Raw genomic sequence first — 20,521 nt, 5'->3', positions numbered from 1 at the left:
ACCACTATGGTTAAGAAAGCCTATCACCTTTATTTTGGCTGCAAAATTGGAGATCAGGACAAGAGATGGGCCCCACACATACGCTGCAACACTTGTGCAACAAATCTTCGCCAGTGGTTGAACAGGAAAAGGAAATCTATGCCTTTTGCAGTGCCAATGATTTGGAGAGAGCCAACAGATCATACCAGCAATTGTTACGTCTGCCTGGTGCCTCCAGTTGGGAAAGGTGTGTCAAAGAAGAAAAAGTGGACTGTGCATTATCCAAACATTCCATCAGCTATACACCCAGTACCCCACGGAGAAGGACTGCCAATTCCTAATGCACCAGAATCATTCTCACTAGAGTCAGACGAGGAAGAGGATGAAACTTCTGGTCCTGAACCATCAATGTCACAGGACCCACATTTTCTCCCATCCTCCTCCTCTGAACCACACCTCATAACACAAGGTGAACTGAATGACCTTGTCAGGGATTTGGAACTACCCAAGAGTAAGGCAGAGCTGTTGGGCTCCAGACTACAGCAGTGGAATCTCCTGGCAGGCTATCAGGGCAAATGGAGCCCATCAATGCTTGCACTGAATAGGACTAAACTATGTACATAATACTTTTTTGCCTTTTGTTTCATAATAAATTAAATTTTATTTATATAACCCTTTTGCTGATTTTTAAAGTGTTACATAAACAGGACAGGTGAAATATTATTATGTAAAGCAACCATAAACACATGAAAAGACCTAGGTTTACAATTTATGATTAAAACTCTACTACTATCTACACAATATACATAGACATAAAATGTAAAAACTTAAATATCTTAGAAACAGTAGCCAATCAGTTGTTTTAATTGTCATATTTGAATTCAGCACATCAAAATACATAATAAATATCACATTTTATCTCTGAAGCAGATGACTTCTCAAAAATTGTAGACCAGTGTTATTGCTCCACTTTTAACTTTATACTAACTCTGGCTCAAACGTCTCCCTCTCTTAAAAAATGTTATTTGAGAATTGTGAAGATGGAAAACAAGACTGAAAATTTTTAGAAGCCACTATATGATCAGAAATTTTACCCAGCTAATTTAAAATATTGATACTTGCATTTTATTGCCTATTTTTCATCCTCTATGCTTTAAAAAAAAAAATCTGGATTTGTAAATGTCCACTAGGTGGCACTCTTAGGTGACAGGAATGCCTGTTACATTTCTGCCATCTGACATAAAAACTCAGCAATAACCTTGTGACTAACACTGTGACCATATATTCTTCAATAGGGCATTGAAAAAATATAATCATTCCTAGATAGTTCCCTAATTTACATAACAGTTGTGCTTTCCCACATGCTTTAAACAAAGTTTAAATGTACAAGCAATATATCATTCTAGTTATCAAGGCTCTGAATGGGTGACTGATATAAGCAATGTTACAGGGTACACACCAGTTGGAATTTACTTCCAGTCACTTTTTCCTTCAATATTCACAATACTTACTGTGACAAATGGACGAACCATAACTGGAGCAAATATATCTTGCCTTTATCAAAAGCTTTTCACTAGTATCTTCAAACTTCCTTCTCCCCGTTCCCACTAATAATTTAGCCGTAGCCAGTCAATTAGGACCTAAAGCCACTCGATCAAGACTGTTAGGTTTAAAATTAGATCCAACAGCTGTGTTTTTGTTCTGGGTTCATGTGTCCACATATTATACCAGCTGTCCGATCTGCCTGCCTGCTCCATTCTTGTGAGCAGATAGGGTATTGGAATATTGTGTATTTTAGTACACAGTCTGTAGCAGATTAAATTTGTCACAATGATCTCTGACACCGTGTCCCTCTAATGTAAACAACTGCTAAATTCCATTTAGAAGTGTGTGTGTGTGTGTGTGTGTGTGTGTGTGTGTGTGTGTGTGTGTGTGTGTGTGTGTGTGTGTGTGTGAGAGAGAGAGAGAGAGAGAGAGAGAGAGAGAGAGAATGTCACACTACACAGAGCGAATACTTCATTTTGCAAAAATAAAATATATTGTTGTAGGCTAGAACTGTAGGAATCTTCACTTCAAACACTCCCCCTCACACTCCTGTAGTTTTATAGCCTCATATTGTACATTTATATATAATCTTCATGGCCAGAGCAGTTGATGCGTCTAGTGATTGATTAAGCTGTGGAGCAGCTTGATATGGATTCTCTTTTTCCATTACAAGGTCAAGACGGTCTGGGAGTAGCAGTGTTGCTTGGCTGCACACCTGTGAGAACTCTCCTAGGAATGTCTTGTTTGCAGCATTGCCCACACCTACGCTGTCTGTGACATTTTAATAGTGCCAGTGAGTGCTGGTACCCTTTAGCACAAGTATCCCAATTAGGGGCAGAAATACAAATTTACACCAGCAAGGAAACCTGCTCCAACTGATTAGCTGTAGACAAACTTTTCAAGCATCATCTCTTCAGTACTGCACAGATATCTGTTAAGGAAGCAGAATTAGCCAGGGATTCACTGTCATGTTATTTATACAGAATAAATAAAATAAATTGTGTAAGCTGGTGCAGCCAAAAGACAGAAATGAACTCTTCGTTGGGGTTAGACCTTCAATCTTAAAAATATACACAGAAGGGTCTTGAGCAGGAAGACAAATACATTTTCCTTGACACTCACAGGGGGAGGAGAGGTGCAACACAAAGGGTATCATTCTTACAAAGTGCTTCTCTGCACTAATGGGGCAACTACATTTACAGAATAGGAAATGCTTCACTCCTTCACTGAAAATCAGAAGGGAAGCAGACAAGAATGTGAAGATCGTTTGTTTTACTAAATGCCAGAGATGCCTAAGGTAACACAGAATGAAATTAAATTGGTTGGTTCTCATTTCCTTGGTAACCATCAGGTTATTTCATAGAATCATAGATTATTGCTCTATTATTTCACACAAAAGAATGTCGTGTTAAATAATTTGTTGCAGAAATAGAATAAGTCACATGTGCAGTAGCCTCAGTTTAAAGAAATGCTTTATTTTCACCTCACTGAGCTTCACCATATTTTTCCCTTACATGTCATAGAATCATAGAATTGGAAGGGACCTCGAGAGATCATCTAGTCTAGTCCCTGTACTCAAGGCAGTACTGAGTATTATCTAGACCATTCCTGATAGTCCAGCCTGCTCTCAAAAATCCCCAATGATGGAGATTCCACAACATCCCTAGGCAATTTATTTCAGTGCTTAACCACCCTGACAGTTAGGAAGTTTTTCCTAAAGTCCAACCTAAACCATCCTTGCTGCAATTTAATGTCCTACGATTACGCCACCTAAACTTAAGCTGGTAAGTGGAGGCCATGTTGTTTCTGCATTGACAGACACTATTCATGCTGTTATTTTAAATCTCCTTTGTTATAGATGCTTTCCTACCTACTGTACCAAGCACCCCAACATTCATATCCACAAAATTCTTTATTGTTGGATATTACATAGGATGTAGCACATCAGATCAGTTCACTGGTTCACATCTATATACTGTGGCAGAAGCCAACAGTGGACACTTCAGATGATCCTTCCTGTGTAGATGTGATATATACTTAGACTTTTGTAAGGATGTACCACTTCCTGTTTCAAACAATTAGCAGTATACAATATCAATAAAGCGCATATTAAATGGATTAAGCACTGACTGACAGAGCTCAAAAAAAGTAGTAGTCAATGAGGAATCATCATCGAATGGGGGAGTTTCTAGCAGGGTTCCACAGGGATTTGTATTAAGACTAATGCTATTCAACATTTTCATCAATGATCTGAAAGTAAACATAAAATCAATACTGACAAAATTTGCAGATGACACAAGGATTAGTAGAATGGAAAATAATAAAGATGACAGGGCAGTCATACAGAGCAATCTGGACTGCGTAATAAGCATAGCCCTTCAAACAAAAGGTGTTTTAATACAGCCCAATGTTATGCAATATACCTAGGAACAAGGATTCCAGGTCATCCCTGAAGAATGGGTGACTGTATCCTGGAAAGCAGTGCCTCTGAAAAGGATTTAGGGGTGATAGTGGACAAGCAATTCCACATGAGTGCCCAGTGCAACTCTGTGACAAAAAAAAGGGCTAATGCAACCCTTGGACGTATAAACAGGGTCGTAGCAAGTCAAAGCAAGGAGACGACTGGTGAGAATGATACTGCATACAATTCAGATGTCCACAAACTAAAAAGGATACTGAAAAATTGGAAAGGGGGAGGGGGAAGAAAAAAAAAGCAACAAATAAAAGGTTTGAGGCCTGGAGAAGACATTCTTACAATAAGGTACTTAAAGAGATCAATCTGTTTAAGCTTATCAAAAAGAAGACTGAGATATCACTTGATTACAGTGTATAAGTACTGTCACTGGGAGAAAATACCAGACACTAAAGGAGAAAAGTGGAGAAAAGCATAATAAGAACTGGGGTTGTCATGCAATTAAAAAAATTAATCACAATTAATCATGCGATTAATTGCACTGTTAAATAATAATAGAATACCATTTATTTAAGTTTGTGGGTATTTTCTACATTTTCAAATACAACACAGAATACAAAGTGTACAGTGCTCACTTTATATTTATTTCTGATTACAAATATTTGCACTGTAAAAACAAGAGAAATTGTATTTTTCAATTCCCTTAATAAGATGAAAGAAGTAGCTCATGAGGCTGACCACAAATAAAGTTGGAAGATGCAATTTTGAGGGAGTTGAGAAGTCTGGTGCAGGTAAGGAACCAGAGGCAGTTCAAGGTCTTGCTGCCTCTTACCTTTTCCTGAACCTCATACCCATTCTCTCCCAGAAGCCTCAGTCCCTGAAGGAGCCCCTGCTACCCTCATCCCAATCCCCGCTCCTGACCCTTCTCGGCTGGTGAGCCTCAGGTGCAGCCCTCTTCCCAATCCCCACTGCAGTTTCAGCAAGTTGAGGGCGTGGCCTGCAGAGTGAGCCCCAGGTGCTGTGCCAGTATGCACCCTTCTTAGCCACGTGGCATGCATGCCAGAAGTTACACAGTGCATGGACGCTGCCGCACGTGTTTACTGCAGTTTAGAGAGAGAACATTAGTGCCATGAAAAAAAAAAGGGGCACATTTTCACCAGCAGCTGGTGAGACACTACATAAAACAGTCCAGGCTAGTTAAAAACAGGCAGGTGGCAATCCAATCCTACCATGGTACCTAGAAAAAGAGGAATCTTTCTTGACTCAGGTGGGTATTCGGGTTGGGCTGGGTACTTTCATTCTGTTGATCTTGAAATACATTCTTGATCCAATTCTCACAGCAATTGAGGGTAGAGCTGTTCTTAATAAACAAGCAAACAGTCCAGCAAAAACATATCTGCAGTCATTTATACCACACAGTTCCTAGGCAGCCTGTGACAGAGAGCTGGGCAACAGCAGCTGGACCAGCACTCTGATCTCTGAATCACTAATTATATCACCTCAGAGTAAATCTAAGGGGCAAAGCTGTGCCTCACTGATAGATTGGGGAGGGGCAGGAGAGAGTGATTAGGCTAATTAACCCACTAGCCCAGAAAGAAGAAAAGCCACAGGAAGGAAGTGCTCAGTGGGGGCGATGGGGGAGCCAGGAGAGATCTTTCAGGGGAAAGATACCATCTGTCTCTCTCCCCACCCCCTTGCTAAGGACTGTATGCTACTGTAAATATAGAGCTGCACAAGTCTGTCAAGGTGGTGGGAAAGAATATTGTAAATAAATTGCGCAAGGTGTTTGACCAAAAGGAGCTCTGATCGGTTTGTGGCTAGAACAGAGACAGGAGTAGGCTGACACACAGCTGTGGATGACAGAGTGGCACGAAGCACTCCGATACTTACACACTGCTGTAGTAGTCTTTGTACAAAATATGCCTTGTGAGATATCATTTGAAAACTAATAACTCCTTGTTATTCTTGTGTGATGTATGCATACCATATGCATTAAGAGTTATGAACGTCTCTCGCAGGCTTGGCCTTTAGGGCTTTTCTTGTTTTAAATTAACAAGATTTAAAGATGTCTGGAAAAAGGATTAGTTTAATGCACTTAGAGTTCACAAACAGATATATGGAAAGAAAAATAAAGGAAAACAAATCTAATATGTAGATAACTTGTGTTCAAAATGTGCCCATCCCCTCTCTTTCAGCAGACATTGTACAAACTGTACAAGTCAAAATGCAGATGGAAAGCACATTCAATGTACACTTTACTGACAAAATGATTTATTGGGTCTGTTAGTGTAATGCAGACACACCTGGTCGTCGGTGGGCAGGATCGAACCTGCGACCTCTGGAGCTCAGTGCATGAACCTCTACTGCCTGAGCTAAAAACATCATGACTGTTAGCTAAGGCTGTAGAGCAGTGGTGCTCACAGTTCTGTACTGGTGACCCCTTTCACATAGCAAGCCTCTGAGTGTGACAACCCCCCTTATAAATTAAAAACACTTTTTAATATATTTAACACCATTATAAATGCTGGAGGCAAAGCGGGGTTTGGGGTGAAGGCTGACAGCTCGCGACCCCTGAGGGGTCCCGATCCCCATTTTGAGAACCCCTGCTGCAGAGCAAACTCATCCGTCTCTCTGTAAGTGGTCTCGATGCCACTAGATAACACAGAACACCACACCCAGAAGGCTTGTGGGTTATATACTTCCCCTAGCTGAGGAAGCACATCCTGAGCTTCACAGACTTCCCAGCTGAAATCTCAGACAAGCCCCCACTTGTAACGTCAACAGATCCCAGTCGTCGGTGGGTAGGATCAAACCTGGGATCTCTGGAGCAAATACATGAGCCTCTACTTCATGAACTAAAAGCCTGATGGCACTTAGCTAAGGCTCTAGAGCAGACTCATTAATCCTTAAGTGGTCTCGGTGCCACTGGAGGGGACAGAACACCAGACTCAGGAGGTATGTGGGTTACCTTAGGATATCGGCACTATAACACTTTATTGTGCTGACCCACACAGAACCTGCATCAGCATGGCCAGGCCAAGGTGCTTTCTCCTTCACCATGACCTTCCTCTGCAATGGTGAAGAGGAGATAGGGACTATTATTAATTTTAACTTGCAGCTATGTCTAGAAACAGGATTTTCCAGCACTAACTGCACTTGGCTGTTCTGGGGTGTGGCACTCTCTCACCCAGAAATTCCATCCTGGACCTAAGAAATCTTGCAATGAATCTTTTGTTGAAACTGACCCTTCCGAGCAAACAATTTTGACAAATTAGCATTTTCTGACAGAAAAACAGTTTAGTTGAAAAATTCCTAACCAGCTCTAATCATAAACATGCACAAGTCCAGTGTGAAGCCCAGAGTACCTCAAACTTGATTACTAGATTATAATTACCCTTGAGTGGAATTTACCACTCAATTTGTTGCAGCAGCCTGCCCAGCAGGCAACAATATTTATTTATGGGGTTTTTTTAATACAGAGTTACAGTTAGAGCCATGCTACAAAGTGTGATTACAATAAGAAAAGTCCTTTTAAAAGCCCTATTTCTAGTTGGCATAAAATAGACTAGGAACAGAGAGAAAAACAGTAAGTCATTTTTATTGCATTTGTTTCAAATATGCAACAGGTTTGCTTTAACTCTTTGCTAGGTTATAAAAGAATCTCAAGAGAAAAATGAACTTCAAACAAATATGAATAGCTCAGTTATGCTTAGTAGAAAGCTATTTTAAGACTCTGTTTAGTAATAGGAAGGTTGGTGTATATGATTTTGGAGTTTACTATTCACATTAATACCCTGATCTCTCAAGACCCAGTCAACTGCATGAAGCCACGCTGGCTTCAGTTGGGCTCCACCTGCACAGTCAATTGCAGGATCAGGGCTGTTTATTGTACTGCTATTCTGCAGCACGGGCCGAAAGTAATTAATTCTTGACATTCAGTTTACTTTAATAAACACAGCAATCTCTGTGTAAACAGAGTCCTCTAGAAAGTTAAGCTTCAAGCACTACCCATATGAGGAATTGTTACCATGCAAACTTTCTTTCAAATGGAGCACAAGTGAGTACACAAGCCAGATAGCTTCATGGTAGGCTATTATCCTCAAAGAACGACACAGCCAGTTTCATGCCATCTCTGCTCAGCTCAATAATTAACAACTACGGCCTCACTATTAATCATGCAGAAAACTCTAATCTGATTCTACCCAAGTTTAAAGGTCATGCAATGTATATACTTAGGTAGGTAGTGTCTACTGTAGACTTATTCCTCAAATTCTCATCACTGTACTAATGGGCGGTGGGTATAATAAGCCAGGGGAGGCTCTGCTGCGGCCACCGGATCCCCCCGTTCCAGGGTTTGGCGGCAAAGTTTTTGTTTTATTAAGCCCCCATGCACATTCCGGGGTGGCTGCAGAGGCACATACCACCTCCTCAGCCACCCCGGAATATGCCAAGGCGGGGGGGAGGGGGAGGAGCCAGCCCGGGGCACCTCCAGATGAGGCAGGGAGTGCTCAGGACTTTGGCCAGCCCAGGGCTCCTGCGGCCTGGGGGGGGGCACTCTGGGAGAGGGGCTTGTGACTCCAGCCGCGGGCTGGTGGTGGTGGTGGTGGTGGTCTCGGGGCTTCGGCCGTGGGTCAGGCGCAGGCGGAAGGGGTGGAGCTGGGAGCTAGCCCTCCCCAAAGGGGGGCTCCACCCGCTGCCCGTGGCTGTACTTTCCCTTGGACAGAAGATCCTGTCTGTTTTCTGGATCAGAAAGAAGGCCCTGAGTCAGTTTGTATAGCAAAAACCCTTTCTTTGTTGGTCTCCAGAAACCCCAGGTTAAAGCAGTATATGCTAGTTTCCCTAAGGGTGGTACCTCTCCTTACAACTTGAGTGATTCTCCTTAGCCACCACTCAGTGCTCTTAGTTCCAGGCAGAACTGTGGCAACCCTCCCCCCCGAGTTGCACACAATCCTTGGCACACAGCAATACATAAAGTTAACACAATATGGTCCCAAAGATACCGCATGTGGTTGCAATATCCCGTCACAATAGCGATGGTGGGACGCTGAAAGGAAAAAAGTAGCATAGACAAGGCTTTAACTGTCTGCAGCTGGACCCCAGCACTTATTTCCATCATCACTCCTATCGCCGCTGCCACCACCAGCACACACCAATCCAGTTAGTGAAATCCTCCTTCTGTAACACGGATGCTGCACAGTCAGACAACATGAAATACTGTACATCTTATATCAAATCTGGATCAGCTCTGCAACAAGCAAAATGTTGGGCAGATTGAGGGATTATGTCCAAAATTTTCAAATGTGAGTGTTTAAATGTAAGCATCTAAATCAGTGGTTCTCTAACTGTGGGTTGGGACCCCAAACGGGGTCACCAGGGCTGGCGTTAGACTTGCTGGGGCCCAGGGCTGAAGCTTGAACGCCACTGTCTGGGGCCCAAGCCCAAGGGCTTCAGCCCTGGGTTGAGCCCTCGGACTTTAGTCCCCCCGCTGGGATGGTGGGGCTCAGGCTTTGGTTCCCCCCTCCTGGGGTCATGTAGTAATTTTTGTTGTCAGAAGTGGTCCCAGTGCAGTGAAGTTTGAGAACCCCTGATCTAAATCCACGTTTAGTTAACTGAACAGAAGTGATATGGATTTTTCAGAAGTGCTGAGCTGCTTTTATTTACTATAGGTGCCTAACTTTCTGGCCAGGCTGGAGTTCTCTTTCTGCAGAGCAGGCTTTCAAACCATTTCAGACACACAATCACACAGGACACCAAGGTGGGTGGCAATGTGAATCTACAGTACAGTCAATCTCAAGTCCTCCAAAACCATGAGTCAGCCCGCCCCCCACCCCAAAAAAACCACAAGATTGTATTAAAAATCTCATGATTTTTAAAAATAATAAATATTAAGGATTTGCCTTTTGGTTTCACATTATCAAGCTTTTCTCCACACCTATGAGAGCTAGCATTCCCCCCCTTCCATCCCCCCCAAGAAAGATGAGATTCTCATGTAATGACATAATTCCAGAAGCTGAGACTTTAAGAAAAATGCCAACTACCACAAGATTCACAATTAAGTCATGAGAGTTAGCAACATTGACTCTGTATTTGCACAGCACCTAGGGGTCCTGGTCCACAATGAGGGCTCCTCTGTACTACAGTAATACAAGTAAATAATAACAGTATCTCTGACCTCCTACAGGCATCATAATTTAATCTATGCCTGCTCTAAAGAAACTATACGATTCACCTTGTCTGGCTACCTACACAAACACATTTCTAAGGTTTTAAATGACCTTCTGTATCCATGAAAAACTCTAATCAGATTAAGGCTAGGAAAAACTGAATTTTTTTTCAGTTTCTTGTAACATCACATTCCAGCAATGTACAGAAGTTTAATTCAAGGCATGTATGGGATTTTTTTTAACTGAAAGGTTGTAAGAATAGTACCAATTGACTGGCTGAAATCTATTGCAAATTCCACAGGTCACAATTTGCACCTGCAGAATGTGCATGTATCGCAGATGGTCTAGTGGTATTTCAGTGAGTTACACTCAGCAAAGTTATGCACAAGTCATATGGATGAAAAACTTACGCCATTCTAGTTTGGAATGCTTTCTACTAAAGTCAGATGTTAAACATGATGGAGGATATTATAAAAGCAACCTTGCATAGAACACAACTGCTTAAAGGAAGTGTGCTTCCTATCAACAAAGTCAGCATGATCCTAGTTAACATATCATTCTATAGTATTATCACCTATAAATATATGCAGTACATGTCCCTGTACCAGTCCAGACAGAAATAAATTGAGCAATGTCATCTTGGCATGGTTTTATCTTTGTATTCATACTGCCCCGCTTAAGCTATGACTACAGAAGGTTATAGATAAAGATTACAGTTTCATGCAGCTTGAGCACCACTCCTTTGCAAGCCAGCCTCTTCCACTATTAAAAAAAAAATCAAATAATTAGGTATCCACAAATATCCCAATTATTTGAGCAGTTACACTCTGTATGGTGATAACACTGTCTACAAGGAGATCCTCTCCAGCTATACTAGTATCAGACAGTGCTACATACTCAAGAGCAAGTTTTCTTCATTACTCAAGGCAAGGCAAATTGAAATCCACACACGAACAGCCAGGGGAAAAAAGCAAGATAACCCCTTTCACTATTTTCAAGATACTCCATATGAAGCTAAAAATACTGAGATTATACTGAGACGAATTTATCCTTTTTTTTTTTTTAAATTAAACTTCTCATCACCACTTTTACAGAGAGTGGGTCCAGGAAGAGAATGGGCCAAACTCCAAATTCAGACTCTAATCTGAGTGGTAATATGCAGGGATACCATAAAAAGACAGGGCTGTGAGTGCAGTATTGCTAACTCCAAACTTTCAAAAAATCATGAATCAGACCTCAAAATCATGAGATTAAAAAAAATATATTTGGAAGCTCTTTTTGCTTGCCTTCTGAACTTTTAGAGGCAACTTGGTTTGTGTTTTCAAGTTCTCTGCTACAACAACAAGGGCTAGAAGTTTCCCTTTAAGTGAAAGCTGAGGTTCTCATGTCATCAATTGTCCCCAGGTGCAGCTTTAAGAAAACCACCAAATATCACAAGATTCTTGATAAAGTAACAGAATTTGGCAACACTGGCACTGGTGAGTGGTCCAAACAGGAAAAAAAAAGTGTTTTTCTTTAGTCCGTTGGTGACTGTGGTTCAAGAAATCCTGCCTCTAGAGCTAATAAAGAAAGCAATTGAAAACCCAACAGGAATGCTTAGGTCCTCATGCCAAATGGTCCAGGCCTTCCAGCAATCCAGCCTGCCTCTCTGTAGCTATTAAAGTCAAACAAATTCAAGCTGTATTTAATATAGGAAACCTATTTTTACATATACCCAAATACTGCAGTATCTTATGATTCGGGAGTCTGTTTAAAGGCTTAATAAAAATATGGAGCAAAATAGATACTTGGAGGGTAAAAACTGACTGGTAGTTCAAGGTCTACAGACTAGGAAGTTAAAGGCTGCAATAGAATCAGGACGGCCTACTGATAACACGCTGCACTGCCTTGTGAGAGATCCAGATTTGACTTGCACCCCTAGTTCCTTATCCCACTATTCTGCGGGATCTGCATTCACCTCAAAATTGGATAGAAAGTGACTGCACAGTGCATGACTTCATAAGGAACCTCTGCATTCAAATGAGCAGCAACATTTACTGCCTCCAAAATCACCTCTTAAACTGGAATGAGTCATTTTTTCTCCTTATTTTCTTTATATCTGAGAATCTTACTGCAGACAATTCTAGCTGCTACAGAATTAAAAAAAAAATACAACCACTTGAAAAGAGATTTCTAACCAAAGCTGGCATTAGATCACTCCTTCTAGAAGTTAGGAGAGAGACAGAAGTCAAAGTCTATTTGAAACACAGCCAAGATCTGACATAGCTCAAAAGTATTGTGACCTTTCACCGCTACATCTGGGAGAACCTCTTAACTGAACTAATCGAAAAACACTAAGAAATATTCAGAAGTTACATGAATCATGTACCTGACTTAAAAGTATTCAAAGATATATCCAAAATGCATGCGCAGTAAATTCCCATGCTATTCAACCAAGTTGTTCTACATGTATTATTTCCATTTCTGAACATTAGCAGTACAAAAATGTCATAACGGCAAAACAACTCCCACACAACTTCAGAGATAACACTGTAGTTTTCCAATTTTCTTAAGCAGGCTTACAAGGTTTTCTCTGACAAAACATAGCAACTGCATGAAAGAGAAGAAGGACAATGTCCCCCACTGCAGAGATCATCTGATGTTTTCCCTAACGTTGGACATTCTATCTCTGTGTAAATTATGCATTTATCACACAGTTACATAGAGAGGAATTGTTCCTCTGAGGTTTTTAATGCAAGAGTAGAAAGTTAGGTACAATAGCCAACTGAAGAAACCAGTAGGTTGCCATATGTTTAGCAGCTATTGTAATTTTCCCTTAATTCTATTTAATTAATAAGAATTCAGGAACAGTTATAATTAATCCATGTGATAATTTACATTTTGCATTATTTCAGGCTTTACACTGTACTAACTAAATGCTTTTCTGAAGCAAGAACACTTTTCACCTTCGGTTTTAACATAACAATGGGCCAAATACTCCTGGTGTAATTCTACTGGTTTTAATTATTTGAGCCATTGTGTCTTTTTGGTTCATTTCTGCCCTGACGCTTCATTATAAAGAACAAAATAATTCTGAAGAAAGGCAGAAATATTTTCTTTAACTTCAGAAATGTCTGAATCATTAAACAAACATCTACTGTGAGGGTCTAGTACATATAAAACACTTCCTAAAATATCAACATTTTAGTAGATGTTGATCGAATATATCAGAAATGCATGCTTGTAGACACATGCAGCAGACCAGTAAACTGATTACTGCACTTTAAAACAAATAGCAGGTTATCAAAACAAAACATCTATTCTCATTCTTCACTGGCGAGCTTCAGCAATGACATCTTTGTAATTCTTCTAGTTCCAGAACAGTGCCTGTTTTTAACGTTATCATGGGCTGTTATATGAACCCGTTTCCTTACCAAATTAAAAAAAACCCATACACTTCAAAAGAAAAAGAGCCGAGGAAAACAAAGATTAGAAAGTTTAAGTGAAACAAACTCCTTCAGTTTTATCGGACTATGAGGAAAAACTCCTCAATCACCCCCTTTCCATCAGGAGGACCCAGATTTAAGATTCTATAAGCCACTGCCTGAACCTATGCCCCATCATTTCTTTTTCCACAACTCTCCCTCCATTTTATCTATGACCCCTGAAGGCAGGCACACAAAGTGATGCTCAGTTACTCCCATTAGTTATATTTACATTTTGTATCAGCCACCTACGGTGCCACATACATATCTAACAAGCAGCACCTACACCTGTTGCTGTATGTATACTCCCACATTCCCTCTCGAAAATTCATTTGAAAGCCTTGTTTTATTACATGCTCAAGCAGCCAGAAGTTTTTCAGCTGTTGGGCACAGGTGGTTCCTAACATGCCTTGAATTCCATCTTTGTATCATTTCAACATATTTTGTGACTGCTTGTATGACAGAATTACAAGGAAATGGAAAAAAAACATGTCAGCTATGAAATAAGTAGAACACTGTTCTATAATTAAAGCATTCATATCAGAATAACTCCAAGCTCAAGAGATTTAAAAAACAGTATAAACCAAACTAAATTTTTTCTGACTCAAGGAAGGCAGTAAAATTGCAAAGGACTCAAAAACAAAAAGCAGTTTGGGGTTTGGAGAAAGGAAAAGATGCAAAATCATTGAGGATTGTGGCTTAATGAGGGATCCAGGCTTAGATGAGATCTTGATATCATATGCAGGCAAGTAGGTAATGTAATAACTATTTCACTTACCCCGGGGAGTGGAAGTTGTTAACATCTCAAGTGGCCAGAGTAACCCTATATATGCCAAAGTATTGGTGACATTTAATAAAACTGGTGCAGCGTGATCTTGATCCATGATTATTCTAACCACATTGCATATGTAAGTACTTCTTAACCATGTCACACAAATAAGAACATAATAAGGCAGGCGTGGCACAAGGGTCAAAAAAGCCTGACAGATATGAACTGAAGGGCCACAACGCAATCCATCAATGGCAAAGCCAAAGGGAGAAAGAAAAAAAAAAAGGAGACTGCTGGGAAGTAAAAGCAGCAAAGAGTCCTGTGGCACCTTATAGACTAACAGACGTTTTGGAGCATGAGCTTTCATGGGTGAATACCCACTTCGTCGGACGCATGCAGTGGAAATTTCCAGGGGCAGGAATATATATGCAAGCAAGAAGCAGGCTAGAGATATAACTGAACCCAACAACCCTGCTCTGTTTCAGCTGTTTTCCTTACATTTTTTTCTTAAAACTTAGTTCCATCTCAGTCGTCCTCTCTGTTGTTACTCTTTCCTTGTGTTCAATCTCTTTTTGTCCCCACTCCCCTTACATCAACACTCTCCTATTCTACCAGCCTCAACTCTTTGCCCCCTTAATTCTTCAGACTCCTTCTTTCCCCTTTGTTAGACTTCACCTGGCCTGAATCAGCTACTTCATTCTGTCACAATGAAAAAAACAAAGTGGGAAGTAATTGACTAGTTCTCCTTTAACAAATGTCATCTGATCTCTGTAAGTGCAAGAACTCACTCTCTGCAGGTTCACCTGAATTAACTAGCAGCAAAGCCAGATGCCAGATCACACCTGCATAACAACATTTCACAAGTGTTATGTGATCACCAAATAAAAGCTGCTCTATCTTCTAGATAAAATACTAAGATAAGCAGGGCCGTGCAAGGATGTTTCACACCCTAGGAGAAACTTCCACCTTGCGCCCCCCCTCCTGGCCCTGAGGCGCCCCCCCCCCGCATGGCAGCTACCTCCCTCCACCCTGAGGCGCCCCCCCCCGCCCCAGCTCACTCCTGCTATGAGCACAAGCACCCCGAGCACGCCGTCGCTGCTTCACTTCTCCCACCTCCCAGGCTTGCGGCGTCAATCAGCTTAGGTGCCGCAAGCCTGGGAGGCAGGAGAAGTGAAGCAGTGACCACATACTCGAGAAGGAGGCGGGGAAAGGGTGAGCTGGGGCGGGGAGTTCCCCTGAGTGCAGCCCCCCCTTTACTTGCTGTAGGCGGCCCTCCCCACACTCCCCTGACCCAGCTCCCTCCACCTAAATGCCGGTGGCGACTGGGGCGGCCGAAGATCTGGCCGCTGCAGTCACTGCCAAAGAAAACGACGCCCCCCAAATCCCAGCACCCTCTGGTTGCGGCCCTGAAGATTAGCTCCCACAGAAGATACGAGATCTTTTAGGATAATTTTTTTCATAAAATATCCATCATATTGGTTTTCCCCTTATTCTGAAGGCCAACCTGACAAGCTCCCCTTAGTGACAGCAACGATGAAAACTGCAGAGGTCCACATACGAGTATCCAGAACTCTTAAAAATAATATAATTTCATATCCCATATAATTGCATGCTTGAAAATGCAGGGTATTTAAATACTAAAGGCAGCCCCTGTGGCTTGTCTACACATAGAAATTGCACCAGTTTAACTTAAATCAGTTTAATTACATTGATGCAACACTTGTGTGTGGAAACTCTTGTACCAGTTTAAACTGGGTTTATGTCTGTCCACATACAAAACTTGTGCTGGTTTAACTAAATCGATATAAAAATTACCCCTCTACTTATGTGTGTGTGTAGACTCAACTGTGTGCATTGACTAGGCAAAGTTTGTTTGTTTCTTTTGTACTTTTATATTACTGCCTATCATTTTTATATTTCCATTCTCCAACAGTACATTCAGCAGCTGTAGCAACAGCTGGGCAGTTTTAGCAGCTGTAAGATTCAGATGCCAAATTCTAGACAATATCTTCCTAGCAAAAGAATCTAGGGTCTGTAGCTACTTGTTATGGATTCCCCAATTAACACCTTTAGCCAGATCCACAGTTGCAACAGAGCTTTGACCTATGTCAGCATTTTACGTCTGTAGAACTAACTGGACACTGAGGGCCTCTTAGAGATGGTCTTCCCTCTGATTCAACTTTAGCAGAGAAGATTCCTTTCACTGTTATACGAGAATAACATTTGGCAGAATTGTCTCACTAATTCTTTATGCAGGATCCATTTTCTCCCTTTAAATTATGCACTTGTGCTGGAAGATTTTCCAACTTCCAGCTGACAGGGTAATGTACTGAGTATACTTTATAAATTAGAAGTACATTTTGTAATTCATTAAAATGAAATGATGGGAAGATGTCAGCATTCTCTGGCAACAGAGGGAGAGAAAATTCAGGGTAAAACGTAACCCCTTTGGAAGCAGAGTATGAACTGACTGAAGCCAGCTGCTGCATATTCTAAAAGCTCCTTATGTCTGGGATATTTTCATTTTTCCCAACAGATATAGTGCCATGTGTGACAAGTAGCAACACATTTAGTTGGGACTCTCTTACACACAGTTTTCAAGAGGGATTTGCAACTACCACGGGAAGTCTAGATTGGTGACCTCGTAACTGAAGTGGTTGACATTGTGGGCCAGATTCTAAAGTGCGATGTGGCCATTTTCCACTGTGCCACCAGTGTAAACTGGCCCTAAAACCAGTCAGAGGATCATCCCAGTGCAGGAATGAATTTACATGGAACTGATCTAGAGGCTCTTATCCCACAACCCCTTCCTGTTGATGGTATACCAGGCAAAAGTGGCATGGCCAGGACACCCCTTTGTTGTGCTGGTCTTTGATTGGGTTTTCAGCCACTGGGGCCATTTACAGCTGATGTAAGGTAGAATAGCCTGATGACAGCACTAACTCTGTGCTGGGAAACTGGCCCTGCACAGGCTGTAACAGGATCCAGGAGTGCAATGTTGAGCTTTAAGCCACTTTTGCACACATATGCACACTTCCTACACTTGGGACTCCTACACTTGGGTCACAGTTGAAGATCTGTCCCTTTGTATATCATGGCCAAAATTTTCAAACTGGATGCCTAAAGTTAGCTGACTAAATACAGGTGGCTAATGTTAAGAGAAGGGCAGCTTCTATAGACTTCCATAGCAGTTGCAGGAGTTAAGCTTCTCTGAAAATCAGACCACTTACTTCGGTCTAACTGGATTTGTGAGACAAACATCAGGAACACAGATGTGAAAACTCCAGTCAATATGCCTGAAGATCAAAATTAAACCAGAGAAACCAGAATTCCTCCACCTGTATGTTTTCAGCCCAAGCACTTCCTTGCAGTTCACAACCTTGCACTTTTTTGATAGTTTTGCGGGATGGTTCAGTTTGTGAACTCCTTAAAACTTGGAATGGCAAATAAAGAAGGTGCAAGGTAATTTTTCCCTAGGAGAGGACAAAGTTGGAACATAATCAAAAAAAACTGATAGACTCCTTCACAAAATGGGCATGGATGTCAGAGCAGGAAAGGGAAGTTCAAGGGTCTGAAGTACATATTTATATCAGCACCAGAAGTCACAAAAGAAATCAAGCTCTATTTTTTAAAAAGAGTTGGACACTTATTTCTACAGACAAAGAAAACTAATGCGTGCTGCAAGGAGTATAGCCGTGGCAGAGAAAGTGTACAAGGAAATCAGAGATGCTTGGCCTTGAATATGGCTATTCATTATTTTCTCTACAGTCATAACTTTAAGCCTGAAACAAGTGATTGCAACACACGGAAAAGGGCCTGAAGAAGCATCCCCAAGGATCAGCATAACCAAAGTACAATAAGAACCTGGAATTCCAGCCAGGGCATCAGCCGCTTACTGCAAGGGCATATGCACTGGTTGGTGACATGCAACCAGGTGATCTATTACATACAATAGCTGTACCTGTGAACATGATAAAAGCATCATGTGGTGTATCCCCAGGAAGGAAAACATCTAAGGATAAAACACTACAATCCTTAATACAAACTATTAGAAATGAAAGAAGAAATCAACACTTCCCATGTGCACATTTTCAAACTAAAATCAAGCTGTCTGTGTTTTGGGGAGTACTTATGAGTGCTAAATTTGTGTGCGTATACACACTCGCACACAAACCTGGCCTAAGTTTTTGTTCCAAACACCTGATCCAAAATACATTGCAGGTATAGAGAATAAGATGGAGAATATCTTATTGCTCTTATATAAATCCATGGTACGCCCACATCTTGAATACTGTGTACAGATGTGGTCTCCTCATCTCAAAAAAGATATACCGGCATTAGAAAAAGTTCAGAAAAGGGCAACTAAAATGATTAGGGGTTTGGAATGGGTTCCATATGAGGAGACATTAAAGAGGCTGGGACTTTTCAGCTTGGAAAAAAGGAGACTAAGGGGGGATACAATAGAGGTATATAAAATCATGAGTGTGTGGAGAAAGTGAATAAGGAAAAGTTATTTACTTGTTCCCATAATATAAGAGCTAGGGGCCACCAAATGAAATTAATGGGCAGCAGGTTTTAAACAAATAAAAGGAAGTTCTTCCTTCACACAGAGCAGTGTCAACCTGTGGGACTCCTTGCCTGAAGAGGTTGTGAAGGCTAGGACTATAACAGGGTTTAAAAGAGAAGTAGATAAATTCCTGGAGGTTAAATCCATTAATAGTTATTAGCCAGGATGGATAAAGAATGGTGTCCCTACCCTCTGTTTCTCAGAGGGTGGAGATGGATGGCAGGAGAGAGATAACTTGATCATTACTGTTAGGTTCACTCCCTCTGAGGCACCTGGCATTGGCCACTGTCAGTAGACAGGATACTGGGCTGGAGAACCTTTGGTTTGACCCACTATGGCCGTTCTTATGTTCTTTGCCCCTGCTATTATCACAATAATCTGAAATAAATCTGAAAAATAATCTGAAGACATTTACCTTGCTACACTAATCAAAATGAAAAGCAGATCTTACCAGAGGTAATGAAGATAGCAACGGTGGAGGTGCTGGGGGTGGTCCTCCAGAAGCTGGAAGAGGTGGTGGTGGAGGGGGAGGAGGCGGTGGCGGCACAGGCATTTGTCAAGTTTCTAGCTTCACTCCGTTATGAAAGACTCCAGCTGAATTCTAAATCCTGAGGGGGAAAAAATGTCCTTACATACCGCAAACAGAAGAACAGTCCCAGCCAAACTGCTTGCTCTCAGCAGACTGAAGACTTTTGTACTCTACAGCCTCTAGTACTACAGTATGAACAGCCCTCATTACAGATATCTGAAGATAACATTCATCTAAAGAGCCAGTTCACATAGCTGGATAGCTTCCATGAATTCTAAATGTACAGATGCCAACCTGTCCAACTTCAGCTATTAGATTAATCCAGCTCATAACCTGAAATGCAATTATGCTAAAAAGAACAAACTACAATAAGTCAAATCTTGAAGCCCTTATTCAGATGAAACTCCATTTTAAGGAGAGTTTTGTATTTCTATAGATAGAAAAAAAATTTTGTAAGGATATTTTGGATTGGTCCAATACCAAAAAGACATGACTGAATAATAGACAAAGAAATAATTTTCCAGAATAGAGTTTCATTAAGTGCATTACTACTTCCAAAGAACACCACTCCAATCACCAGAAATTTCAGGTATTAGTCAGATATGTATAGCATCACTGTCATTTTTAATTTTCAATTTATTCTCCAACTTTTTTAGTAATATACCAAATCAAGAGAAAATAAGGATTTTTTTATTTTCCATAAAAGAATGAGGGTAATTATTTACAGATAGAGAACTGCAGATTCTGGAGGATTGCAAAGATTGGGGAAATAATTTTAAAATACATTATTTTTAGTAATTTAACTCTGAGGTAGATTGCTGAGATTTAAAATAAATACTGAATTTAAAATGTTATACAGGTCAAGTTTAGTATTATGGTTTTGAGTGATTGACTCTGGTTCATGGGTCTAGGTTTTTTTTTTTTTTTTTTAAAGTATGGCGTTCTCCATAGTTGTATTTCATGAGCATCAGTGAACTAGTGCCAGATTTTTCCTATCATTTGCTAAGAAGAATGGATCAATGTGTCCTAAAATTCCTAGCTGGATTTAGCTGAGCGATGGCTAAGATGGTTCTCAGAATGCCCATAACTGA

The 20,521-nt window shown here is 41.0% G+C and overlaps 1 protein-coding gene across 2 annotated transcripts in view; it reads right to left on the bottom strand.

Moving 5' to 3' along the window:
- Window positions 1-20,521, bottom strand: part of WIPF3 (WAS/WASL interacting protein family member 3) — a 54,475-nt gene that overhangs the window by 13,904 nt on the left and 20,050 nt on the right. The window contains exon 2 of one of the 2 annotated variants that reach the window (XM_030550858.1): window positions 19,353-19,509. In XM_030550858.1, coding sequence (XP_030406718.1) covers window positions 19,353-19,454 — 102 coding nt within the window. In that variant the 5' untranslated portion in view covers window positions 19,455-19,509. Of the gene's footprint in view, window positions 1-1,490; window positions 1,867-19,352; window positions 19,510-20,521 lie in introns of those variants that run through there. The other variant, XM_030550859.1, reaches the window with a different exon arrangement.

Source organism: Gopherus evgoodei, chromosome 2 (genome assembly GCF_007399415.2).
Source record: "Gopherus evgoodei ecotype Sinaloan lineage chromosome 2, rGopEvg1_v1.p, whole genome shotgun sequence".
NCBI lineage: Eukaryota > Metazoa > Chordata > Testudines > Testudinidae > Gopherus > Gopherus evgoodei.
Note: the sequence above shows the minus strand (reverse complement) of the source record. Positions and strands in the feature narration are given on the sequence as shown.